At 39.4% G+C, this 27858-nt stretch overlaps 1 protein-coding gene across 5 annotated transcripts in view; it reads right to left on the bottom strand.

The window, feature by feature from the left end:
* Positions 1–840: 840 nt before the first annotated feature.
* The window catches only part of MAP7 (microtubule-associated protein 7), a 110512-nt gene continuing 83494 nt past the window's right edge, over positions 841–27858 (bottom strand). For 3 of the 5 annotated variants that reach the window (XM_010844236.1, XM_010844233.1, XM_010844237.1), the window contains 10 exons: positions 24702–24817; positions 24082–24365; positions 21651–21873; positions 20410–20581; positions 20080–20181; positions 19445–19495; positions 19294–19351; positions 17064–17166; positions 13753–13976; positions 10115–11632 (listed from right to left, as the gene is read on the bottom strand). In XM_010844236.1, coding sequence (XP_010842538.1) covers positions 11622–11632; positions 13753–13976; positions 17064–17166; positions 19294–19351; positions 19445–19495; positions 20080–20181; positions 20410–20581; positions 21651–21873; positions 24082–24365; positions 24702–24817 — 1344 coding nt within the window. In that variant the 3' untranslated portion in view covers positions 10115–11621. Of the gene's footprint in view, positions 854–1544; positions 1552–4517; positions 4524–10114; positions 11633–13752; positions 13977–17063; positions 17167–19293; positions 19352–19444; positions 19496–20079; positions 20182–20409; positions 20582–21650; positions 21874–24081; positions 24366–24701; positions 24818–27858 lie in introns of those variants that run through there. The other 2 variants (XM_010844234.1, XM_010844235.1) reach the window with 2 other exon arrangements.

Below are 27858 nucleotides of genomic sequence, written 5' to 3'. Positions count from 1 at the left end.
AAGTTAAATAAGCAGGGTGACAATATACAGCCTTGATGTACTCCTTTTCCTATTTGGAACCAGTCTGTTGTTCCATGTCCAGTTCTGTTGCTTCCTGACCTGCATACAGGTTTCTCAAGAGGCAGGTCAGGTGGTCTGGTATTCCAATCTCTTTCAGAATTTTCCCACAGTTTATTGTGATGCATACAGTCAAAGGCTTTGGCATAGTCAATAAAGCAGAAATAGATGTTTTTCTGGAAGTCTCTTGCTTTTTCGATGATCCAGCGGATGTTGGCAATTTGATCTCTGGTTCCTCTGGCTTTTCTAAAACCAGCTTGAACATCAGGAGGTTCATGGTTCACATATTGCTGAAGCCTGGCTTGGATAGTTCATATTTTTAGTTTTTAAAGGAACCTGCATACTGTTCCCCATAGTGACTGCACTAAATTACATTCTCACCAATAAAGTAGAGGCATTCCCTTTTCTCCACACCCTCTCCAGCTTTTATTGTTGGTCGGCTTTTCGGCGATGGCCCTTCTGACTGGTGTGAGGTGGTAGGTTGTAGTTTTGATTTGCATTTCTGTAATAATTAGCAATGTTGAGCATTTTTAAATATGCTTTTTGGCCATCGGTAAGTCTTTGGAGAAATATCTATTTAGATCTGACCATTTTTCAGTTTTTTTTTTTTTTTGAGCTGCATGAGCTATTTGTATAGTTTGGAGATTAATCCCTTGTGGATTGCTTTGTTTGCAAATATTTTCTCCCATTCTGTGTGTTGTCTTTTACTTTTGTTTCTGGTTTCCTCTACTATGTATGCAAAAGCTTGTAAGTTTGATTAGGTCCCATTTGTTTATTTTTGTTTTTATTTTCATAACTCTAAATTGTTGAGTGGCTCAGTCATCTTACTGTTTGTGATCCCATGGTCTGCAGCATGCCAGGCTTCCCTGTCCTACACTATCTCCCAGAGTTTACTCAAACTCGTGTCCAGATGCCATCCAACCATCTCATCCTCTGTCACCCCCTTCTCCTTCCTTCAGTCTTTCCCAGGATCAGAGTCTATTTCAGTGCTCTTTTTCAGGCTCTTCGCATCAGGTGGCCAAAATATTGGAGCTTCATCATCAGTCCTTCCAATGAATATTCAGGACTGATTTCCTTTAGGATTGACTGATTTGATCTCCTTGCAGTCCAAGGGACTCTCAAGAGTCTTCTCCAGCAGCAGAATTCGAAAGCATCAAATCTTTGGCATTCAGCCTTCTTTATGGTCCAATTCTCAGATCAGTATGTGACTACTGGAAAAACCGCAGTTTTGACTATATGGACCTATGTTGGCAAAATGATGTCTCTGCTTTTTAATACACTGTCTAGGTTTCCCATAACTTTTCTTCCAAGGAGCAAGTGTCTTTTAATTTCATGGCTGCAGTCATCATCCACAGTGATTTTGGAGCCCAAGAAAATAAAGTCTGTCACTGTTTCCATTGTTTCCCCATCTGTGTGCCATGATGTGATGGGACTGGAGGCCATGATTTTAGTTTTTTGAATGTGGAGTTTTAAGTCAGTTTTTTCACTCTCCTCTTTCACCTTCATCAAGAGGCTCTTCAGTTCCTCTTCACCTTCTGCCATTAGGATGGTGTCATCTAAATATCTGTGGTTATTGATGTTTCTCCTGGCAATCTTGATTCTAGCATGAGCTTCATCCAGCCCAGCATTTTGCATGATGTACTCTGCATATAAGTTAAATAAGCAGGGTGACGCTATACAGCCTTGATGTACTCCTTTCCCAATTTTGAACCAGTCTATTGTTCCATGTCCAGTACTAACTGCTGCTTCTTGTCCTGCATACATGTTTCTCAGGAAACAGGTAAGTTGGTCAGATGTTCCCATCTCTTTAGGAATTTTCCACAGTTTGTTGTGATCCACACAGTGAAAGGCTTTAGCATAGTCAATGAAGCAGAAGTAGATATTTTTCTGAAATTTCCTTGCTTGTTCTATGATCCACTGGATGTTGGGGCTTCCCTTGTGGCTCAGCTGGTAAAGAATCTGCCTGCAATGTGGGAGACCTGGGTTCAGTCCCTGGGTTGGGAAGATCCCTTGGAGAAGGGAAAGGCTAACTACTCCAGTATTCTGGCCTGGAGAATTCCATGGACTTTATAGTCCGTGGGGTCACAGTCGGACATGACTGAGCAAATTTCACTTCACTTCAATGGATGTTGGCAATTTGATCTCTGGTTCCTCTGTTTTTTTGTTTGTTTGTTTGTTTGTTTCTTTTTTTTAATAAATCCAGCTTTTACTTCTGGAAGTTCTTGGTTCACATACGTTGAAGCCTAGTTTGAAAGATTTTGTGCATTACCTTGCTAGCATGTGAAATGAGTACAATTGTGTGGTAGTTTGAACATTCTTTGGCATTGCCTTTCTTTGGGATTGGAAGGAAAACTGACCTTTTCCAGTCCTGAGGCCACTGCTGAGTTTTTCAAATTTGCTGGCATATCGAGTGCAGCACTTTAACAACGTCATCTTTTATGATTTGAAATAGCTCAGCTGGAATTCCATCACTTCCACTAGCTTTGTTTGTTAGAATGAGTCCTAAGGCTCACTTGACTTGATGCTCCAGGATGTCCGGCTCTAGGTGAGTGATACACCATTATGGTTATCTGGGTCATTAAGGCAATTTTTGTACAGTTCTTCTGTGTATTCTTGCCACCTCTTAATATCCTCCGCTTGTTAGATCCATAGTGTTTCTGACCTTTATTGTGCCCATCTCTGCATGAAATATTCCCATGGTATCTCTAATTTTCTTGAGATCTTTAGCCTTTTCTATTGTTTTTCCTCTATTTCTTTGCATTATTCACTTAAGAAAGCTTTCTTCTCTCTGCTTGCTATTCTTTGGAACTCTGCATTCAAATGGGTACATCTTTCCTTTTCTCTAGGAGGTGGATCCAAAAAGGCATTGCTGCAGTGTATGTCAGAGTGTTCGGCCTATGTTTTCCTCTAAGAGTTTTATAGTGTCTGGTCTTATGTTTAACCTTTAATACATTCTCAGTTTTTTTGTATGGTGTTAGAGAATGTTCTAGTTTCATTATTTTAGATGTAGCTGTCCAGTTTTACCAGTACCACTTATGAGGAGACCGTCTTTTCTCCATTGTATTTTCTTGTCTCCTTTGCCATAGATTAATTGACCATAGATACCTGGATTTATTTCTGGGCTTTCAATCCTGTTCCATTGGTCTAATTTCTGTTTTTGTGCCAATACAGCACTATTTTGTTTACTGCAGCTTTGTAGTATAACCTGGAGTCAGGGGGGCCCATTCCTCCAGCTCCATTTTTATTTTTTAGGATTGCTTTGGCTATTTGGGGTCTTTGTGTTTTCCTACCAAACCATAAAATTTTTTTCTTCTAACTATGAAAAATGCCGTTGGTAATTTGATAGGGATTGCACTGAATGGTAAGGAATCTGCCTGCCAGTGCAGGAGATGCAGAAGATGCAGGTTTGATCCCTGGGTAGGAAAGATCTCCTGGAAGAGGAAATGGCAACCCACTCCAATATTCTTGCCTGGAAAATTCCAAGGACAGAGGAGCCTGGTAGGCTACAGTCCATGGGACTGCAAAGAGTTGGACACGACTGAGCATGCATGCACGCATTGAATCCATAGATTACCTTGAGTAGTACATGAATTCTTCCCGTTCGTGGTATATATGGTATATCTTTGCATCAGTTTGTGGCATCTTTGATTTATCAGCACCTTATAGTTTTTGGAGTACAGGTCTTCTGCCTCCTTAGGTTTATTCTTTGGTACTTTATTTTTGATGTGATGGTAAATGGGATTCTTTCCTTAATTTCTCTTTCTGACCTTTTAGTATATAGAAATGCAACTATAGATTTCTGTGTATTAATTTTGTATCCTTTAATTTACCACTTTCACTGATGACCTCTAGTAGTTTTCTGATAGCATCTTTAGAATTTTCTATGTATAGCATCATGTCATCTGCAGTGACAGTTTTATTTCTTCTTTTCTAATTTAGATTCTTTTTGTTTTGCTTCTCCAACTGCCATGTCTAGGACTTCCAAAACTATATTGAGTGAATGTGGTGAGAGTGGACACCCTTGCCTTATTCCTGATCTTAGAAGAAATGTTTTCAGTTTTTAACCAATGAGGATGACATTTGCTGTGGGTTTGTCATATATGGCCCTTATTATGTTGAGATATGTGTCCACTTTCTGGAGAGTTTTTATCATTAATGGATGTTGAACTTTGTCAACATCTTTTTCTGCATCTATGGAGAAGATCATATGGTTTTTATTCCTCAATTTGTTAATGTGGTATATCAAATTGATTTGCAGATATTGAAAAATCCTTGCATGTCTGGTTTAAATCCCACTTGATTATGGTGTTGCTGCTAAGTCACTTCAGTTGTGTCCTACTCTGTGCGACCCCATAGATGGCAGCCCACCAGGCTCCCCCGTCCCTGGGATTCTCCAGGCAAGAACACTGGAGTGGGTTGCCATTTCCTTCTCCAATGCATGAAAGTGAAAAGTGAAAGTGAAGTCGCTCAGTCGTGTCTGACCCTCAGCGACCCCATGGACTGCAGCATTCCAGGCTCCTCCGTCCATGGGATTTTCTAGGCAAGAGTACTGGAGTGGGGTGCTATTGCCTTCTCTGAAGTTAAACTGACTAGTAACAACTAATCAGTTTTCTTCAGTGATTACTGTTCTTCTACATAGGCAGGATAATTAATTTACGGATAGTCTTTCTGGTTATCTTCAACTATTCTTACGCTACATAATCAATTAGGGACATCTTTTTACAGATATATGAAGAGAACACAGGTAGCTTTACGTAAGTTGAGTTTGTTAAACTATTTATTATGACAGGATTTCTGACACACAAATTGCTCACTGCACACTGAACCCCAGAGAAGTGATGAAACAAGACAGCTGATGTTAGGAGGTATATGGGTGTGGGGTAGGGTGAAAAGTCATGGATAAATTAAAAACTGGCAAGTATCTGCTGAAGCAGAGCCACTTTTTAGGGGGCATAAGAAAAATTGATAAGTCACGATTTTGGTCTCTTTAGAGAAATCCATTTGTTGTTAAGAACTTAAGACCATTTAGTACCATTCATGCTGCAAAATGCAGTAGTCACACTATTTCCAAAAGGATCCTAAAAACTGTGGTGCAAAAGAAATCTAAGAAAATAAATAATTACAAAACCATCAACATTTTTCAAAGAAATGTGCTCAAAACAGTGACTTTTACAAAAAGTGTGAATTTGTTTTAAATGAAAAAATAATTCTATGAGAGATCAGATTCATTTCACAGATAACTTATATTGCATTAATGACTTGATTAACAGTGTACAAATAAGGGTCGTAGACTTTTTAAATTAGGTCTGAGCGATCATGATTATGGTGTAAGATCCTTTTAATATATTGCTGGATTTCGTTTGATAGTATTTTGTTGAGGATTTTTGTGTCTATGTTCATCAGTAATATTGACCTGTAATTTTCTCTTTTTGTGATATCTTTGTCTGGTTTTGGTATTGGAGCCTCACAGAGTAAGTTTGGGAGTATTTCTTCCTCTCTATTTTTTGGAATGGTTTCAGAAGGATCAGTCTTAACTCTTAAAAGTTTAATAGAATTCACCTGTAAAGTCATTTGGTCCTGGACATTTGTTTGTTGGAAGTTTTTAAATCACAATTTCAATTTCATTTCTTATGACTGGTCTGTTCATATTTTGTATTTCCTCCTGGTTCAGTTTTGGAAGATTGTACTTGTCTAAGAATTCATCCATGTTTTCTAGGCTGTCCCTTTTATTGGCAATATAGTGGTATCAGGTGTAACTTCTTTTTCATTTCTAATTTTTATTGGTTTGAATCCTCTCTCTTTCTTGATGAGTCTGACTAAAGATTTATCAATTTTGTTTTTCAAAGAACCAGCTTTTAGTTTCATTGATCTTTTATGTTTTTTCTTTGTTTCTGTTTCATTTATTTATGCTCTGATCTTTGTGATTTCTTTCCTTCTACTAGATGTCAGGTTAGGTTTTCTGGTTTCTTGATGTATGCTTCTATCACTATACACTTCTTAGATTTTGCTGTGTTCCACAGGCTTTGGATTATTTTCATTTGTCTCTAGGTATTTTTTATTTCTTCAGTAATCCATTGGTTGTTCAGTAGCATATTGTTTACCCTCCATTTGTTTATTTTGCAGTTTTTTTCTTGTAGTCGTTTTCCAGTCTTATAGTGTTGTAGTCAGAAAAGAAGTTTGATATGATTTTAATTTTCTTAAATATACTGGGACCTGATTTGTGGTCTAGCGTGTGATCTATCCTAGACAATGTTCCATATGCACTTGAATGTGTATTCTCCTGCTTTTAGATGGAATGCTCTATAAATATCAGTTAAGTTCATCTGGTCTAATGTTTCCTTTAAGGTCTGTGTTACCTTGATTTTTCTGTCTGAATAATCTGTCCATTGATGTTAAGTGTGGTGTTGAAGTCCTCCACTACTACTGTGTGATTGTTGACTTTCTTTTTATGGCTGTTAGTATTTGCCGTATATATTTAGATGCTCCTATGTTGGGTGAATATACATTTATATCTTCTTCCTGGATTTATCCCTTGATCACTATGTAGTGTTCTTCTTTCTCTTAACAGTTTTTAAATTTTGAAGTCTGTTGTGCCTGATAATGAGTATTGCCACTCCAGCTTTCTTTTGATTTCCATTTGCATGGAATGCCCTTTACATTCCTTCACTTTCAGTCAGTATGTCTCTAGATATGAGGTGGATCTCTTGTAGGAAGTACATATATATATGGGTCTTTTTATCTAGTCACTCTTTTGATTGGAGCATGTAGTCCATTTACATTTAATTACTGATAAGTATGTTAATGCTGAAGCTGAAATTCCAGTACTTTGGCCACCTCATGTGAAGAGTTGACTTATTGGAAAAGACTCTGATGCTGGGAGGGATTGGGGGCAGGAGGAGAAGGGGACGACAGAGGATGAGATGGCTGGATGGCATCACTGACTCGATGGACGTGAGTCTCAGTGAACTCCGGGAGTTGGTGATGGACAGGGAGGCCTGGCGTGCTGCGATTCATGGGGTCACGACTGAGCCACTGATCTGATCTGATCTGATGTTATTACCATTTTGTTAATTGTTTGGGGCTTGTTTTTGTAGATCTTCCCCTCCCCCTTTCTTCTTTTGTTCTTTACTCTTGTGATTTGATGATTATCTTGTGTTGTTTGAATTGCTTTTTCTTTTGTGTGTATGTATCTGTTGTAGATTTTTGGTTTGTGGTTACCATGAGGTTTTGATATAGCAGTCTAAATATATATGTGTGTGTATATAGACTATATATATCTAGATATGCTCAGATGCTTAGTCATGTCCAACTCTGTGACCCCATGGGCTGTAGCCTGCCAGGCTCCTCTGTCCATGGGCTTCTCCTGGCAAGAATACTGGAGTGGGTTGCCATTTCCTCCTCTAGGGGATCTTCCTGACCCAGGGATTGAAATTGTCTATTTCTCCTGCATTGGCAGGATTCTTTACCACTAGTGCCACCTGGATCTATCTATCTATATAAGCAGTTAAAGGATATACAAAACAATTAGATGTAAAATATGATAGTGAAAACAGTAATCATTTTAATTGTTTTGTGTATCATCTAATTGTTTTGTGTATCCCTTAACTGCTTACTGTGGATCTTGATGATTTTGCTACTTTTGTCTTTTAACTTCCCTAGTAGTTTTGTTTGCGGATGATTTCATACCTTTACTGTATATTTGCTTTTAATGAAGAGATTTTCATTTCATAACTTTCTTGTTTCTAATTCCTTAACATTTGTTGTAAAACTGGTTTGTTGATGCTCAAATTTTAGCTTTTGCTTGTCTGTGGTTTCTGATCTCTCCAAATCTGAATGAGATCCTTTCTGGGTAGAGGTTGTAGGTTTCCCCCTTTGACCACTTTAAATATGTCATGCCACTCCCTTCTGGCCTACAGTTTCTTCTATTGAAATATCAACTGATAGTTTTATGGGAGTTCCCTTGTATGTTATTTGTTGTTCTCCCCCTCCTGCTGTTAATATTCTTTTTAATTTTTGTCATTTCCTAAAATTTCTTTGATCTCTAAAATTGTAATCAAAACTATCAACATAAACCTCAAGTTAGTAGTCACCAAGGAAACAGTTATTAGCAAAATACTTGTAACAAATTTAAAATTGTCTCTGTTCACATGATGGTGCCTTTCTCTTCCATTTCTTGGCTTTACAGCTCCTGCCCCAAACCAGTGAAAAGCCAAAAGATGTGAAAAAATGACAAGAGTATTTTTGAGCAGATTTAGCTGTTCAAGTGTTAAATAGGATTGAAGATTGAAGAGATGTTTATCAGAAGGTCATCTAAAATTGCTTTTCTAACCTGATCCAATAGCATTTCATCATGACTTAATGTTCTATGCACAAAACATATATAGGCCAATAGGTGAATAATTTCCATTAGTTTAAAAAAATGCAAAAGATGGTTGCATTTATTGATGCCTGTTACTCTTTGTGACCCTATGGACTCTAGCCTGCCAGGCTCCGCTGTAGATGGAATTTTCTAGGCAAGAATACTGGAGTGGGTTGCCATTTTCTCCTCCAGTTAATATGCAATAATTTACTGCAAAACACTTTAACGTATACTTTGTGATGTATGTGTGTATGTTGTTGTTCAGTTGTTAAGTCATGTCCAACTCTTTGTGACTCCATGTGACTCCATAGCACCCCAGGCCTCCCTATCCCTCATTATCTCCTGGAGTTAGCTCAAGTTCATGTTCACTGAATCAGTGATGCTTTCCAACCATCTCATCCTCTGCTGTCCTCTTCTCCTTTTGCTTTCAATCTTTCCCAGCATCAGGCTCTTTTCCAGTGACTCAACTCTTCACATCAGGTAGCCAGAGTATTGGAGCTTCAGTACCAGTCTCTCTAATGAGTATTCAGGACTGATTTCCTTTAAGATTGACTGGTTTGATCTTCTTGCTGTCCAAGGGACTCTCAAGAGAGTACATATACATGTGTATATAAACTATACCTGTTTAATCTTACTGTGGGGGTAGGACAGATAGGATTTGAAGGACCCCAATCTGGTGGCTTTAAACATTGCTATCTAAATCTGTATCACTGTTAATCAGCAGAAAGGATGTTAGTAACTTTTCATTAGTGAATGGAGCTTGAAAGATCAGTGGTTGTCTAGAAAGGCTGAGAGGGAATATACATGAGGTAAAAGAATATGGCAGATCCTGCAAGCTCAGGACTTTTAATTAGTACTGTAGGTGTAGAGTTCTGGGGGTTTGCCTTCCCCCAAACCCCCATTTAGGACTGTGCTTCCTGATCCAATCAGCTTACCTAATCCTGCCTTTAGAATATCACTGTGGTCCTACCTGCTATAAGGCAAATCATAATCCCACAGACACCTTGATGGTTTTGAGAAGGAACTTCCTCAAGCTTTCCAGAGACCGTTCATGTGAATTAATGTTTGTTCATGTTAAAGAACTGTTTTAGATTTGCTTTTATTATAATATACCACCAGGTAGTGAAGTTATGCAAGAGGAAACATATAGCCTTACCTTCCAGTAAAGGTTTGTGGCTATCTACCAAATGAACATGTGACTGGTGACTAAACTGGCCTAAAACAGACCACAATGGTGTGGAAAAGGAAACAAAAGGCCCATGCACCTTCATGCCATGGACAGGGTCGTATTTGATCCCTGAGACCTTCCCTTAATGTAGTCCCTACTGAGCACCTCTTTAAGATCAGTAGGTAGATACGTACTGATCTGAAGGGGCTGGAGAGAAGGCAGTCTAGTTGTTGTAAGGTCATCACCCTCTGGCAGTGTAGCTAACAAAATAAGAGTTAACAATTTCTATCACTTCTAATTAAAACTTGATTACTCAGAGGCTTTCAGTTTGCTAATGATTTTGCTCAAGTTAAATATAAATAAAAAAAAGGAAAAGCTAGCAAAAACTGAATTCCTGCTCTAGATTTTAAAGAAACCTATTCTGTATGCCTGTTCAGAGGAAGATGGTTGAGGTTAAGTGAAGAACAATTGGAAAATTCAAGAATCAACCTAAGTGCAGTTATAACATATGAGAAACCTAAAAGTAAAACTATGTCAAACACATTTTATTTGGTGTTTTCATGCTAGGTCAATCTAAACAACAACAACAAAGACCCAGTTGGAACAGATTTTCTTTTAATATGACTAGGTGTACATGGACAACTGAGAACAGGGAAAACCCCCAAATTAATGTTTTAACAAATTACAGCTGTTACTAAAGATGGTATATTGGGATTTTAAGGAAACAGTCCAATAAATGAACAGCCCTTCATTCAATCTAATTAACCAACCCCTCTTTTAATTAAAAAAACACTCTAGTGGCAGAAGTTTATCATTTTTTAAAAATACTCCATAATAAAACATGTGTTTCTGCAATGTTCTCTCCCCTTCAGTATTTAGTTACTAACAGTCTCCCAAATGGTAAAATAAAATTGAATTTATATCATCAAATGAAAGTGCAAGTTTGTACAGCCAAGCTCAGCAGCGGAAGTGAAGGGTGAAAGCTGATGGATGTCACCCAGAACAAGGACCTTCACGAAGGTGTCCTGCAGTGTCCTGGGTGCCAAACACAGTCAACATTCCATCATTTTTTTCATTGCTCTTAAACGAGCAAAACCAAAATTTTTTTTTTTTTAATTTAAAGAAATAGTAAATCTTTATTCCCTCGCACATAATTTGAGATCTGGTAAGGCAAAGATAAGTCCCACTATCACTGGGGACAGCAGCAATAAACAGACTTCAGAAATAGCCCTGAATTATCAGCAACATTCTCTCACGGTAATATAAGGAATGCATCTCGTAAATCAAATCTGCAATGTTATCACATTGTTCTAATTTATTTGATTAGTTTCTCTGAAAAACTTTATAAATACATTATTTAAGAGGACAGTAAATTATTTTCTTGCTCTAGAAAAAATAATTTTTTCACATTTTAAAACTTGAGTACACTTTAGCAAAAAGTTGCAAGAAGAATGGACAGCGGGGTTTGCAGAATGTCCATGTACAAGTTGCATTTACAGGAACCTGGTAATCTGCCTCTACAAATAGAGCTCTTTGCAATAATATTTTAACAAACAGGCTTAATTTAAACACCTCTCCTATTGACTCTACCTGTGGAACCAAGAGGTACTTATATTTTCAAGTATTATATTGTAAAAGGTAAAAATTTCTGTGTTAATTTTACATGTTAGCATTTAAAGATCAAAATATCTATGTGAAAAATCATGCCTACTCAGCCTATTTTTGATAGCCAAATGGTCTCATCTTTTAAAGAATGCAGAAAAATATTGATTTCCTAAGAAGGAGCACACTGGAAAAAACCATTTTAAAGTACTGAAGAACAAGGAGCATTTTTTTTTTCTCTACTGGCGAAAATTATTAGAAAAGCTTTCCAGTCTGTTGTCTTTAGCTAGTTTTAATAAAATCTTTTCAAAATGATGGTCAAGAAATCTTTAGAAAACTGGAGGAAGGGAAGATGCTCCTTTGCAGCATGGAAGGAATTCCATCAACTGTAGAAATTCCTTTTAAATTTCTGCTTTGGTTCTTCAGAAGAAATGCTCATATAACTTCTATATTAGGAGACAAGAAAGAACAGATTAATATGACATTTACCTAAAGTCTTAGAAAATACTACAGTAATATCATTATGTTCCTAAAACTTTACCATGCTTTTCATACACTGTCTTACATACAAACAGGCAATTTGATCAGGATCGCTGGTCTTCTATCTAAGTGAATTCTAGCACTAATAGGAAAACACATGTCCTTTCTTTAACTTAGGCTATATATCATTTGCTTTTTCAAACTGTGTTAAGTCAATTGTACTTTGCTTTGAGATTAGAAACTTTACATTCATTGGTCTTGAATCCTCAGTACCTGATGCTTCAGGCTCCAGTCATATGTTGAAGCTGAAATAAATGATGGTTGATAAGTAGCCGTGAACAAAAACAACCCCTAACACCACCTACTAATGCAGACACTGGACTATATTCCTAGAAAAGAGTGGGAATGAAATGACAGGTAAATCATTAAATCACCTTTAAATCAAAATGTATTTAAAACCTGGCCAGTGAAACAGAAAGTCATCTGAACATTCCTTCCATCTCTGTGAATCTGTGACATGACAAAGTAGGAAGCTGTACCAGGAGTGTTTCCATCAACACAGAGGTAATCAGATTGTTCTCAAAGGCTTAATTTAGCAGAATGTCAGGTGTTAATAGCTTCCATTTACAGTGGACCTTCTTCCTTTTACAATCTAAAAAAGCAGATCACTAAAGCAAAGTTACAGGCCCAAGGTCAGTATCTTAGAGGAGGAGGAGAAGACTAGCTTCATTTGTATAAAGGTTCAAAATTGGCTTTTTCAACCAGTTTTAAACTGGAAAATATTTGTTAGATCTAATATATTTATATCTAAAAATATTTGTTGCAATCTAATACAAAACAATTTGACCACAAGTAATGCTTTACTGACTCATCTAAACATCCTGAATTTGCCTGGCGTTGTTACGACAGTATAAAGAGATGCTGGTCAACATGTGAAAATGGGGTGCTGGGAGAGAGAGAAGTTGATAGAATTCCAAGAGGTTTGAAAAGAGATGAAGCTGGATTATCCAATTTGTTCTGGAGCCTGATGAAATTGTGCTGTTGAGTCACTAGGAGCACTGAGTTGGCAATTTTTTATGTTGTTATTTCTCTGGGTCCTGTAAAGCTATTGTTCTTTTTGCACAATGACTTCAGCTTAACTGTAAGTCCCAGAGGTTCTAAGAGAGTCAACAGCTGCAGTCATTCAACTAGGAATGGAAGGCCCCTGGGCTCAGTATACTCCTAGACTGGTCCTGTTACCTAAATCGTTATCTCATTACACGTAAAAAGGACAATAATGTATTATCCCAGGTTGCTGTGCCAAACGAGAGAAAAATCGTGGGAGAACATGCTGAAAGTGAAAAAAGTGACAGTGTTCGTTGCTCAGTCATGCCCAACTTTTTGCAACCCTGTCGACTGCAGCCCGCCAGGCTCCTCTGTCCATAGGGTTCTCCAGACAAGAAAACAGGAGTGGGTAGCCATTCCCTTCTCCAGGGATCTTCCCGACCCAGGGATTGAATCTGCATCTCCTGCATTGCAGCAGGATTCTTTACCATCTGAGCCACCTGTTTGCAGTTTTCAAATATCTTTAGAACTGAGAAAGATGGAATAGAAACCAAACAAACCTCGTCTCCAGTGGACAGAACTTGGTTCACTGGCCACTCAGTTATGGTTAAGTTTTTGTCTTACTATAAAGCATGTTCTGACCAGCAGTGTCTCTGGGCAATGCATGTCGCTCTGTGAGGGGAGGCCCACAGATACCCACAGGTGCTGCAGACTGAATTTCTACACTGAGTGGGAGAATAAGAGGGGCCCTAGAAGTTGCCCAACACAACTCAAAATTCAATTTCTATGACCCATACAGTCTTTTCCATGAGGCGTACCTGGTCCCTTGAAGGACAAAGTGTGCCAAAGTCATACAGCACAAGGTTCACTCCCTCTTAAGTGTTAGTTGCTCAGTCATGTCTGACTTTGCGATTCCATGGACCATAGCACACCAGGCTCCTCTGTCCATGGATTCTTCAGGCAAGAATACTGGAGTGGGTTGCCATTCCCTTCTCCTTCCCTCTTCGATGTCACCTATTTCTGGAGTTTGAGGCAAGCTTACCTGCTGTCTGTTGTGTCTGAACACCGTCTACCTGAGGCAGGGGTCCAAGTGTCCCTTCATCGTCAAAGGCCAAAATTGGATTCAAAGGAATATCTGGATTCTCACTGTTGGTGACATCTAGTCTGGATGGTTTAGATCCAATGGGTAAGTTTATAATTTCTTCAAAATTTTCATTCTGAACTGATATTCCATTTTCACTTGGTTGTTTTTCCAAACTGGGAGTACTAGGGAGTTTGAAAAATCAAAATTAAAGGAGTTAGTATTAAAACTGGAAAACATTTTTAGGACAACCCAAAACATTTATAATAAATCAGAATGACATTTTTAATAAAAATGATGAGTTCCAACATATTTATTTTTTAAAAATCTTTTTTTTAAACTTAATAAAATGGAACAATTTATCAATTAGAATAGATCATTATCAATAAGTCTACATACATTTAACAATTTCTACTGCAGGCATTTTACATCCCTTTGTCTGATAAAAATAGCCCTTATTAGGATCTTTGCTTCAAGGATGAGGGGATTATAACTTGGGGGTAAGGGGGATAATTTGTACAAGCTGCCTAAGTACTGAGAGACAGTCTGCACTCCAGACTGGCTACATGATTTCTGGTCCTATGTTTTTCTCATAATGCTGTTTTGTACACTGCCTGGCTATTCACATTCTTCCTGGCTATCTCTAGCTTCCTAAAACATGAACATAATTGTATAGGTTAATTGCTCTAGACCAACCTTCTCATCTTTGCCCCTTAACTCTGCCTCTGACCCTACCTCGATTCTTATCAATTCATGCTTAGTAGCTTGGATTTTTGAGATACATTCAATTGGCCATGAAATCCTTAATTTTCTACCTGTAATTTCTTTTAGGTTTTTTGCTCCCTCTACATACTCCATAACCAAACCAGCAGCCCTTTTTAAGTTATATGTTCATTATTATGCTTTACAATGTGACAGAACAATGCCTGTGCATCAAACGGATGCTAGATTAATTTTACTGTTGATTTTATCTGACTGCAGCAGTAAACATATTTGCAAGCTTCATGATTTGTTCAGTGCTCATAAGAAAATGACCCTGCTTGACAGGAGTTAGTCTTCAAATGGAAAATGAGGCAAAAATTGTGAATGTTTTAACTTTTAATATACACTGATTATTAACTGAATGTTTAGCTATAGACAGGTCTATGGAAGAGATCAGAAAATCAGGTCTCTGTCAGTAATGCCAGCAACTTGAAGTTTAGTAAGTTAGTCTTTTTTCCATCTCCTTCAAAAATGGTGAAAATGAAGCTAATATACATCCACTCTTTACTGTCCCCCTCCCTCTCCCTTTTTTTTTTTTTTTTGAGGAATCTTTGCTTCTCTGCCCCTGTATTGAGGATATAGTTTATTTTCCTCAGTGAGATATATTGACTTTGTGGAACATATTCTAAAGCATTTCTGATATGGATATTTTAGTACATTTTTTTGTTAACTATTAAACCTCTTCTTTTAGGAGAAAAATAAAGATGCCTGACCTAACTGCATCACAAGGCACTGCAGGGTACAGTGAAAATATTATTTGTAAGAGTGCTATGGAAAAGAACGTAAAATTATTATACAGATTCGGACTATGATGGTGTGGTGTCTTCCCACTACTGTACCACGGAACTGAGAGGAAGCTTGGCATCACAGTCTACATGTGTGTGTGTGCATGCACACACACGGAATGCCTGCCATCCTGTTCTTTCCCAATACGAGTGGGCTTTCTATAACCAGGGAGAGTTTCGGTTCTCATCCCACAGAGATTTTTTAAGTACAAGTTTTGGCAAAAGAAGAATGTATCTTCAAAGCCCTTGTTCCTTGACGGATGTCAATTCCATCACCTTCCAGGCCTGCGTGTGCTGACAAGCTATAATGGCACACCAACCCCAGGTTTGACTCAATGCTGACTTCGTTTTCCCCTTCCACTACTACCCAACCCCTCCACCCAGTCTTGTTAACAATTAGAGGAATAATCATACTATATGCTTTGGATGACCAATTATTAAATGTTTAGAGGACACAGCGATATGCAAAACTATAAAACTGAAGTTCAAGTTTCTGAAGATATGTTTTGGGTTCTTATACAATGATTGACCACTTGCTGATTTTACCACTGAAGAGAGTCAGCTAATGTATAAGCTAATTTTATTCCCTGGAGAGAATTATCAGTAGCTTAAAAAACTTATTCCTTGTTATAATAATGGGGCACTCTCTGCAGTACTTCTTATAGGAGTTGGAAATGAATATTTTATTTGAAAATTAAACTAATTTAAAAATGAAATATTACTTAATATGTCTCAGATAATTTTGAAAATTTATTCTACATAATCAAAAGCTTATTGCTAAGGTATCTTTTCAGAAAATTGTTTTTTTTGGAATTGTAAGTGGGCAAAATAAAAAATATTTACTGTCCCAGAAAGATATACAAAGATACCCTATGACACCTTAGGATGACTTGTCTTTTCATTGCTGCCGATACTATAAAACGTGTGGTATGCGTTTTTAGATTAAGAATTTATATATATCAACCATTATGCCATATACCTTAAACTTACACACTGCTATATGTCAGTCACATCTCAATATAACTGGGAAGAAAAAAGATCTTAGATCTTAAGACATATTGTTCTATCAATTAAAAGAAAATTAATCTGAGGAGCTTGAATTCTCTTATGGTGTCTAAGGCTGGCATTAGAGAGAGAACTTTTTTCATGTTTGAGACAGCACTGTTAAAATCCTGTCAATATAAACGCAAGGGAAGAGAAAGGCAATCTTCCCTCAACCCACACTTCTTAACTATTGTTAGCAAACATCTGTTTCCTCGTAGGAAGTCCTACTACTGGTATAAGAAATACTGGCATCTAAATTACTTTTACTAAGGAACAAACCTGTGACTCATTATAATATTATACACAGTAAAAATACAGCTGTTATATATTATCAAAGTGTGTGACGATGGTCCAGGATCATGCCACAGATATATAAAGGAAAGTAACAAATTATTCCCTGTAATTTGACTAAATAGCCACACAAAAACCTCACCATCATATTTAGCAGTTTAAGATAAGACATTTTCCTTTTCTCCAATTACAAAATTACTACCTCTAACCAAAATAATGAACCTAAATATAATAAATCTGCATGTTAAAACTCTGAAATTCTGTCTGGCCCCGTCAGAAAATTCTGGTGGGATTTGGCAGAGCCAAGGGTTAGGGGGTGGGGGGATGGTTAGACAAAACTGTCGTGCTTTGCTCTAATGTGCTAAGAAAAGCCCCAGTTGTCTAACTCACCTGTCCACAGTCACTTTTGATTGGTGAGAGGTAACCACATGGGTGCTGGCCTCTGGTTCCTCCGATCCTGGAGAGTTTGTCATATTGGGAAGTGTAGATACTGCTGGACATAGCAAAGATGATGGGATAAAGGGTTACTACTACTCTATCAAACCCAAAGCCCAGCAGCCAGAATGCTTGGATTTATGTCCTGGTTCTCCCACTTACCAGCTCTGTGACCTTGGGCAAGCCATAAATGCTCTGTGCCTTGGTTTCCTCATGGATAATAGTACCTACCTCCTAGGATAGTGTGATAAGTAAATGTACTTAGAACACTTGTACTTAGTAAGAGTACTTAGAACACTGCATGGCACATTGTAAGGGTGGAAACTAGGGCTGCTACTATTTTTGCCTGCACCCAACTGACCTGCCGCCCTAGCCTAGAATTCTCGTTGGAGCACGGGTAATACCATTTAGCCCTCAACCACATGAGAGATTGGGAGAAGAGGAACATGTGTTAGATAATCCTCAGGCCTCTTTCTAGCAGTATTAAACTGATTGTTAGTGATGATAAACCCAGGTATGATGACTGACAAGTTTCACCTTCCCTCTCAACATTGTTTGTTCCAGAAGTGAGGTAAAAAGAATATCAAAAGAATTGATAGGGAAATAGCAGAAAGAAGAAAGATTGGGGGAAAAAAACAAACTAGGAGCTGTTTGGCTCTGCACAATCTACAGCATCAGCTCCTCAAATAATCCTGAGTTGGTACAATTTACACTCTAAAATGCGCATTCTGATCACTCACTGGGTGCCACACCTGCTTCAAGCCTGCGTCTATTACAACATTCCTGGAGACAACCTGTTAAAAATACAGTGGGGTTAACAGGAAACCATTAAGGCTGTTTTCCAAACAAATATAATTAGGGCATCTTTAAAAGGGCATGGGACTTCCCGGGTGGTCCAGTGACTGGGAGACTCCATGCTCTCAAGGTAGGGGGCCTGGGTTCAATTTCTGGTCAGGGAACAAGATCTCACATGATGCAACTGGGAATTCAAATACTGCAACTAAAGATCCTGCCAAATACAACTAAGATCTGGTGCAGCCAAACAAATATTTTAAAAGAGCAGGAAAACACCATTAAGAAGAGATCATGACCTAAAGGACCTAGGAAAGCCTCTATTGAAGTAAAACCATTTCACATTTGAAAATCCCTAGAGTTTATAGAGACTGTTCTTTTCTGTAAATCATTTCATTTGTCTTAAAAAAAAAAAAAAAACAGCAAAAGAAACAGGTATCTCTGGTCCTTTCTCTTCATATTGATATTGCAGATGATGAAAGAAAACTGAATAATGTACTATTGACCAACCACCCTTCTGTAAAATCATGAAGTTTTATTTACCTCAAATTTGATTTAAAATCACCAAGAAATTAATCATCTCTGGCCAAAGCCTATGGCATATGAACAATTTTCTAATGAAATTTCAACAATTTTCAAATTTTAACTGTCTTCTGAAGTCAGAACTGAAATAACATTTAAATCCTTTTCTGAGAACTGCTGTAAGTACAGACAGTTTAATGTCCTTAATAGAAAATATAAATACAGGTTCCTTTAGCAGATGGTGACAGTGTTAGTCCTATAGTCGTGTCTGACTCTTTGTGACCCCATGGGCTATCCATGGAATTCTCCAGGTAAGAATACTGAAGTGGGTTGCCATTTCCTTCTCCAGGGGATCTTTCCGACCCAGGGATCAAACCTGAGTCTCCAAATGATATTTAATTATATATTCAAAGAAAATTAATTTTAATGTGTGTATATACTGGAGAAGGAAATGGCAACCCACTCCAGTATTTTTGCCTGTAAAATCCCATGACAGAGGAGCCTGGTGGCTTATAGGCTATGGGGTCACAAGAGTTACACCTGACTTAGCGACTAAACCATCCACCACTATACATACCTATAAAGGCATATATATCAGATATGGACACATAAATATATACATAATAGAAGAAGTATGATATAAAATGACTTAAGATATCAAACACTCCATTAGAGTATAATTAAATGTGAAAAAATCTGCTAGAAATGCTAGAGATTTTTAGATAAACAAGATTTATTTGTAGATTAGATGAGATATACCTACGCTTCTGTGAATGAATGAGTCTTGTTTATTTTAAAATCAATGCTTATCTTGACCTCTAGAGTCAATTAAAAAATTCTGCATTTGAATTGAGTTCACTGAAATACATACCTATTCCTCCAGTGGGAGTTCCCTTGGTTATATCTCCATTTCTCTGATCAACAGTTTTCTAGCCAAGAAAAAAGAATTTTTAATGTTAAAATTACAAGTTTAAAAAAAACAACAACATTAAGAATAGTTTAAAAAATGGCCATCTCAATACCTTATCTGAAGCTTCTGTTCTTCTGGTTCTTTTCATAATCTCCTCAAGTCGCTACAAGAAGGAAAGAATTGAGCAAACAGATCCGATAAAGGAAGAAAGCTAGTCTGGTGCATTTCACTGACTAAGCAAATAGCAGGGCACCTAAACACGTCTATTATTTTAGGAAAATATTATCTTTGTCTTAATTGGAGTTATTAAGAGAAGTTAACAGTAAAGAACCTGCCTGCCAATGCAGGAGACGTAAGAGACATAGGTTCAATCCCCGAGTTGGGAAGATCCCCTGGAGGAGGAAATGGCAACCCACTCCAGTATTCTTGCCTCCAGAATCCTGTGGGCAGAGGAGCCTGGAGGGCTACAGTCCATAGGGTCCGCAGAGAGTCAGACATAGCAACTTGGCACAGCACACACACACAAACGTTGGAATTGGCTTAGGCCACATGAATTGGAAGTATCTGTTTTTGGTGAGGACTGAAACACCAAGACCAATTTCTTTGGAGGAGAATATTAATACTGAGCTATTTTAGAGAACCTAAAATGGGCAAGACACATTTGTTTTCTGAATGTGGTGAGCCAGTCTCTCCATCTTTAGCCAGCTTCATTCTAGGAAGAATCAGAGCAGTCAGAGTCCCAAATACCTTCTTCCTCTCCAGGCGCTCTTGCTCTTCTCTCTGGAAATGCTTCTCCCGCTCCTGCCGGACCCTCTCTGCTTCTTCCCGAACACGAGCTTCTTCTTCCTTCTGAAAATGAGAAGACGGCATCGGCTTCCTAGGGACAAGCTGGCTTTGCCCGCTGCCCCGAAATTCCGGGGCACAGGACGCAAGGACTAGGATGGCGCGCAGGAGACTCAGAGCGCTTCTCACCACGCGCTAGACACCTTGCTCTGCTCATCTGAGCTGCCCCTCGCGCCATCCTGAGCCAGGGCTGCACCGCCGACCTGCTTCCCAGGCCGAGCCAGACCCCGCTACCTGTTTCCGGATGCGCTCCATCTCCTCCCGCTCGCGCCGGGCCCGCTCCTCCTCCTGCCGCCGCAGCTGCTCTTCCTGCTCCCGGGCTAGCTCAGCTTCCAGCTGGCGGGCCTCCTCCTCTCGGCGGCTTCTCTCTTCAGCTACCTTCTGGGCCAATTCTTCTCGCTTTTGTCTGGAAGAAAGACCAATCGAGACGAAAGTGGAGGGAGTTCCTTGGCGAGGCTGGAGCTTGCGTTTATCTCAAGGACGCTTTGTTGGGAGGTCTGCCACAGTCTCCACTTGGATACATGTGAAGCCACTCTCTCCCCCACCTCATGTTGCCTCGTGGGAAACAGAAGCAAGAAGCAAAATGTAACCACTCATATTCTGAGGGCAGCTTGTTTTTTTGTTGTTGTTGTTTTAAGGATCTGCAACATAACTATCTTTAAAGGCTCAGACTTGTTTAATCCAATAATATTAACTTTTTAGTAAAGAGTTTAATACTTCCCTCCCAGTTTCTGTAAATAAATAAAGGTTATAACGTTCTGCAGCAGGAGAGGGGAAGATGGACCATGTAAGCTCCCTATTGGGACCAAGGGTAGGGCGTGTCCAAGATGGCGGCCCAGCATACTTTCCTGAGAGGCAGTTCTGCCTATTTGAAGAACAATTATATTAACATTAGCCTTGTTAGCTCCAGAAGGAGGCCAACTAAGCAAAGTGCCCCTGGCATACTGTCTGGCAGGCAGTCATGGGGCACTTTATCTCCCAGCAGCTACCCTATGAGAGGCATTCTATCTGGAAAGAAGAAAAGATGAACTTTTATTACACAGCTTTAAAATAATAAGATGAGGAAACATGGAGATAAGCGAGATGTCAGATTAAAAAAAAAAACTCAGACCATACAACTGTATCTCTATGGTGGTTACAATCATGAAAATATGTGTGTCTGTATATAGGCATGTGTATACACCCACACACTGTTCAGAGACTGGAAAGGGTGAATCAAAATGTACACACTTATTGAAATCTGGTAGGCTTATGGATGATTTTTTTTTCTTCAAACCCTTCTCCATCAATTTTGTTGTATTGTCATTATAAAAAGAAAATGTGACTTAAAAAGTTGCTTAGGCATCAGAGGAACACCAGGTGAGAGTAATTCTGTAACAACTTATATAGATTGACCTTCAACACTACTACCACTTCTTCTGAAGACTTACTCCAAGGTGTCTCGAGGGTGTCCCTGAGCAGTGTCACTCCGTTACCTTTCGAGTTCTTCCTTTTCCCTCTTCTCTCTCTCCTCCTTCTCTCTCTGCTCTCGGGCCAGCCGCCTCTTTTCAGCCAGCAGCCTTGTGGCCTCTTCTGGGTCGGTGGTGCCCGCAGAGGTCTTCGGAGAAGCACTGGCAGTCAGAGTGGATGACGGGGCTGGTGTCGGGGCTGGGGTAGAGCCTGGGGCCGGAGCTGGGGCTGAGGCTGCTGCTGGAGCAGCTGTACAAACAGGTACAAGGAGAAAGCCAATTGGAAACAAAAGCCAAAGAACAAAACAAAAACTAGCATCCCCTAGACCCCAGGCCTAGAATTCATCATTAGAAAAGGGAATGTTTATTACGGAGCATTCTCAGGGTTTCACTGTATTCTATCTGTAACCTGGCAACAGGTAGCAAAAAGCTTCATGTGCGAGTGAGACATCCGAAGCTGACACTGTCACTGAGTCTTATTTTTAGACAGTTAGGTCAGTTAACAACACATATCAAACATGTACTGAATACCTAACAAAAAGAGATGAGAGCTCCCATTTGCCTTTCATTACATTAAAAAAAAAAAATTCCTTCTCTTAAGTGACTATTTATCATTAGAGGACTAAACCCTTTCTATGGCCATGGCCAGTGTCCCTACTACGAGCCTAGGTTCAGGCTGGGAAGACAACCATCAAGAGATCCCTTAGGTCCACCCAGCACTGTCTCCAGGTCTGAGAAGGAATGAACCAGCATCCGTACTCCTTAGACAGGGCAGGTCTCCACTGCCAGTCCTAATGCGAACATGCAAGATTAGAGCAGTTCTCTGACCTTATCTGGATTCAGGGAAAGGACCTAGAGGGCTTGTGCGGCAGGGAACCCTCCCAACCCCCAACCCCAGGCACCATGGTGAGATGCACCTGACCACTCCAGACCCTCCTTTCAAGATTTACATTTCTCCTGCTCCCACAAGTTTTTTCTTTGTCCTCAGGACGTTGTTTGGCCTTACTCTTCTCCCTCTACATGTAAACAGATACTGGACTCTCCCATTCCCTTAACAACATTATCATTTGTCTTGAGTCATCTTTCTTTGCCCTCACCCTCTATCTTCAAATTAAGTTTTAAAGAGAAAACTTGGATGAAGACAGTTTTCAACAAGATGTACTGAATTTCTAGCTCCAGGTGATTTTTAAACTTCTAGATGGCATCTGGTTAGTCTGGTAGAGATGAGATCCACTGGGTGTCCTGGAAAAAGTTCTGACCTCTGTCAGTCACACAGGCTAATAAGCCAGTGGTCCTCAAACTACAGTACACGTAGGATGTGAAGTATAAGTGATGTGTTAGTCGCTCAGTCATGTCTGACTCTTTGCGACCCCATGGACTCTAGTCCACAAAGCTCCTCTGTCCATGAGGTTCTCCAGGCAAGAATACTGGAGTGGGTAGCCATTCCCTTCTCCAGGGGATCTTTCTGACCCAGGGATCGAACCTGGGTCTCCCATACTGCAGGCAGATTCTTTACCATCTGAGCTACCAGGGAAGCCGACACACAGGATAAGTGCCACTGTTTTATCTGGCAATCCTGCACGGGAGTCAGATGACCTTAGTATCAGAGTCCATGGATCCACAACATATCCTGATTTAATAGGTCTGAGGTAGGGGCAGGGTTCTATAGTATGAAACATTATAGATGTGGTTGAAAAATATTTCCATGAACTTTTTGAAAATCCTCCTTCTAAAAGGTAGAGACTAATCCCCTCCAGTTGAGTGTGAGTTGAAGCTGGTGACCTGCTTCTAATGAACTGTGTGACAGAAATCGTGACTTCTGTGGATGTGAGACTTCTGAGATTAGGCATGAAAGATAGTGTGGGCTTCTTGCATTTCCCCCAGGTCTCTCAGCTGGGGAAAGCCAACAGAGCAAGCAGACAGACTGTGTGGACATCAAATAACTCTATGGCGAGGTCCATGTGTCAGGAAACGACAGCCACCTGCTGACAGCCCTGGGTGTGAGTCATCCTCTAACAACTCAGCTAAACTGCTCTCAAATTCTTTTCCCAAGACTCTGCATGATACAGTAACTGTCTGTTGTTGTAAACTATAAAGTTTTGGGATACTTTGTTGCACAGCAATAGGTAAATGATTCTGATGCAGGTGCTCTGCATACCACATTTTGTCAAATTATTGGACTCAGCCAATGAAAGGAATCCTAAACCATACCTGAAACAAATATGCTGTGGCTCTAACAATAGGCTGTTGGATGGATGATTCCTTCTTTATATGTAAGAAAATTATACTTAAGAAAAGGTCCCCAGATTAGTCTTAGAGTAAAATTTCCAAGTGCCCAAAAAGGGAGCAAAGAAGGGAGGGAAGGAAGAGAGGGAAGGAGGAAGGGCTAAGTGAAAGCAGTGCAGGAGAGAAAGAAGAGTGCAGGCAGCTCCCACGGCACCAGTCAGCGGACTCCTACCAGGGGCAGACTCTGTTTCGTCTGGTGTCCCCTCTTCAACTGTGGACTCTTCTACTTTCACCAAAGGTGTTCTGCCCTTTAGTGAGGGCTCACTGGTAACTTTCTGAGGTTCCTTGTCAGGGTCTTTTCTCTCAGATTCCACTCTGACTTCTCTCTTGACAGGGCGGATGTTGCCGGGGGAGGGGGGCCGGAGCTGAGCAGGGGCAGCTTTGACTGGTCCAGGAGGTGTGGAGGGTGCTGGTCTGGGGGTGCCAGGCAGATGGGGAAAGGACTTGGATGGGAGCCTGGGCAACAGACAAAGAGAAGAGGGAACGTGAGAACAGGCTCGCCAGAACCCGCCTTTCTCCACATCTCTACCATGTAATAGACTTGGAATACCAACACCAAGAGAAATGAAGGTATTTAGCTGTGTGAACATGTCTCTTACATCTTACGTGGCAAACACAGAAGTATTTGCTTTAGAGGCTCATTCCAGGTTTCCTTTTTCTTTCCTCTGAGGAAAAATGTTACTCCCTAAGAGAAGGCTAAACCATGTGGGGAGAACAGTTTCTTCTCAGAGGACAGACACTACTAATTATCCAATATGGAACAACACTGCCAGGCTCTTATATTTCACTTACCAAAGTCGGGAGGAAGCTGGTGATCTGGCTTTGGGATGAGATGGAGACAGAGACCTTTGGCTGCCGCATGTGAGGTGGAAGGGCACATTTTCTCTCTCCTTCTCTCTTTTATAGCCCTAAGTTCAGAGAAACACAATAATTAGATTTTTCCACAAGCAGGACAATCACATTCATAGTATTCAACAGTGGAGCTGTAATCCACTGAATGACTTGGAAAATTTCCAGCCTTTGCCGTATATATCCATTCCTCCCCAACAAAAGGCCTTTATTAGGTTAAAACGGAACCTTATAATTGAAGCAACACAATCTGACACTAATAAGAAGGTTCTGGAAGTGTGATCTGGATGTGTATTTGTAAAAAACAAAGCAAAAACACACTTTTAGAAAGCACCTATGCTTTCTATCTAAAACTGCCTGGACCAGAATCTCTCATAGTCTGCTATAGCCCACACAAATGTCAAAATAAAGGTCACTTCCAGCTTATCCTCCCTACCTTTGTCTCTTTTAATTCTTTAGCATTTTTCTTTTTTTCAACCTGGAACACACTACAGCTTAGTCTTTTTTTTTTTTTAATTTACATGTCTGCTATATCAGACGTTAATTTTTTCTTTATACTAATGGTATATAAACAAGTCCTTCCTTACCTAGTGTCCTCTTGCCCTTGAAGGAAAAGTCAGACCCAAGGTGAGGTATTTTAGCTGTTTTTGGCCTTCTTCATTAGGGATGAAACGAGAATCTGACAGTGGGCTGAAATATCAGCCCTCCTCTGACTGAACCCTAGGAATTACAGAACTGACACCTTTCCCAGGTTGAAATGGGCAAAAGGAAACCCAGGAGTGTTCTGATAAAGTCAACCAAGACAAAAAACAAACAAGGAACATGGCAAGAGAGACTCATTCCAAGTATCTGAAACATGGCTGACAGTGCTCTGCGAGGGCAACGAATGCTTGCTGGAGACACCTGTGTAGATGTCTAGCAGTCCTTCACTCGGTGGGATCCTTGCAGGAACTCAGGACTGAGGTTGTTAGGGGAGAGACAGAACATCATCTAGCTTCAGGGCCAACAAGCTGGTGTGTACCTTCTTTTCTCTCCTTCCTGCCTGGCCTAAGCATCACCTACCTTCTCCATCACCTGCCCCCCGACTTTGTTCCCTTCAGCATTTCTTCTAACTGCTTCTCTTTTCCTTAGTAACATCCTAAATGATGGGATAGACTATAGGTGGGGGAAAACACCTCACTGTCAAATAATACTCAACATTTTCCCAGAATTTCTAAATAAAACAAATGAAGGATGGGGCAGGAAAGAGCTTCACAGGGCATGTGCCCTCTCTATATCACTTGCAGCTGCATGACCACCTTCTGTCCCCATCTCTGGTACCAGAAGGCAGGAGGCAGAGTCTCAGAGAACACTTGCAGTCCTTGGGTAGCTGAAGCAGTAGCCACCATATGGAACGCTCTTTGCAAGAGTACAGGGTGGCAATTATGCTTCCCTTCCCAAGGGAGGTTGGAGTTAAGTAGCTTGAATTGCTTTTCTTTTTCTCAAAACATTTTAATGTAGCTAAAGTCACAAATGTCTTTCAAATGTCTTTCTGTTGGTCTTAGACTCAATCATTTATTTGAGTTCCATACATGTGAAGGTGCTCCTAATTCTTATCCTGATCTGAGTTAATAGCCAGTGGTTTGTATAATAATCTTTCCTGTTAACACTCCACAAGACTAAGGTAGAAACACACACAGCAAGCTGACCATGTCAATGGTCTGGAAAACTTACCAGCAGGACAAAGACTTTAATTTTAGAGTTAGAGTTAGGTTTAGAATACAAATAACCTACAAGAGAGACAATATAAACAGATATCCCAAGGTAGCACTGTACAAAAGAACTTGGATGATAGAAGTATTCTGCATCTACACTGAATAAAATGGTAGCCACTAGCCACATTTGGCTATTTGAATTTGGACCTAAATTAAAATTTAATGTTAAGTTCAGTCTCACAAATGTATTTCAAGTGCTTAAGAGCAGTCAGTTGAATTTAGATAAACCAAACAAAATTAAAAAGAAAATTAAGAAAACAATACCATTTACAATAGCATCAAAAAAAGAATATGTAGGAATAAACTTAACCTAGGACATGGAAGATGTCTATGGTAAAAACTAGAAGTCACTACTGAAAGAAATGAAAGAAGATGCAACATAAATGGGAACACCTCTTATGTTCATAGGCTGGAAGACTTGTTATTGCTAATATATCACTACTATAAGCAATCTATAGAATCAATACACTCTATCAAAAGGCCACATCTTTTTTTTTTTTTTTTGGGGCAGAAATAGAAAATTCCATCCTAAACTCATATAGAATCTCAAGGGACCCTGAATAGACAAAACAGTCTTGAAAAAAGAACAAAGTTGGAAGTCACATTTTCTGGTTTTAGAACATATTACAAAGCAAAGGTAATCAAAACAATATGGTATTGGCATAAAAACAGACTTAAAGACCAATGGAACAGAACAGACCACCAAAAATAAACCCTTGAGTATATGGTCAAAGGAGCCTTGACAAAGGTGCCAAGACCACTTAATGGAGAAAAGATAGTCTAATCAACAAACCGTGCTGGGAAAACTAGATATCCATATGCAAAAGAATGTAGTTGGACCCTTACCTTACACCACATACCTTATACCACATACAAAAATGAACTCAAAATGCTTAAAAAACCTAAATGCTAAGACTTCAAACTATAAAATTCCCAGAAAAAAAAAATGGGGAGAGTCCTAATATTGGATTTGGTAATAATTTCTTGGATATGACACCAAAAGCACATGTAACAACAACAACAAAAAAATAGAAAAATGGGACTACAAACTTAAAAACTGCATCAAAGGATACAATCAACAGAGTAAGAAGGCAACCTAAAGAATGAGAGAAAATGTTTGCAAATCATATATCTGATAAGGAATATCCATAATATATAAAAACTCCAATAAAATTTAAAATAAGATTAAAAAACTAAAAAGATTAAAAATATGGGGAAGGGACTTGATTGGATTTTTCTCCAAAGATGATATACAGATGGCCAACAAACACATAGAAAGATGCTCAACGTCACTAACGATTGGAGAAATGCAAATCAAAACCATAATGAGATCATCTCACACTCCT

The sequence above is a fragment of the Bison bison genome, unplaced genomic scaffold (genome assembly GCF_000754665.1).
Source record: "Bison bison bison isolate TAMUID 2011002044 unplaced genomic scaffold, Bison_UMD1.0 scf7180017864198, whole genome shotgun sequence".
Classification (NCBI taxonomy): Eukaryota; Metazoa; Chordata; class Mammalia; order Artiodactyla; family Bovidae; genus Bison; species Bison bison.
This window is presented reverse-complemented; position numbering and strand designations above follow the sequence as displayed.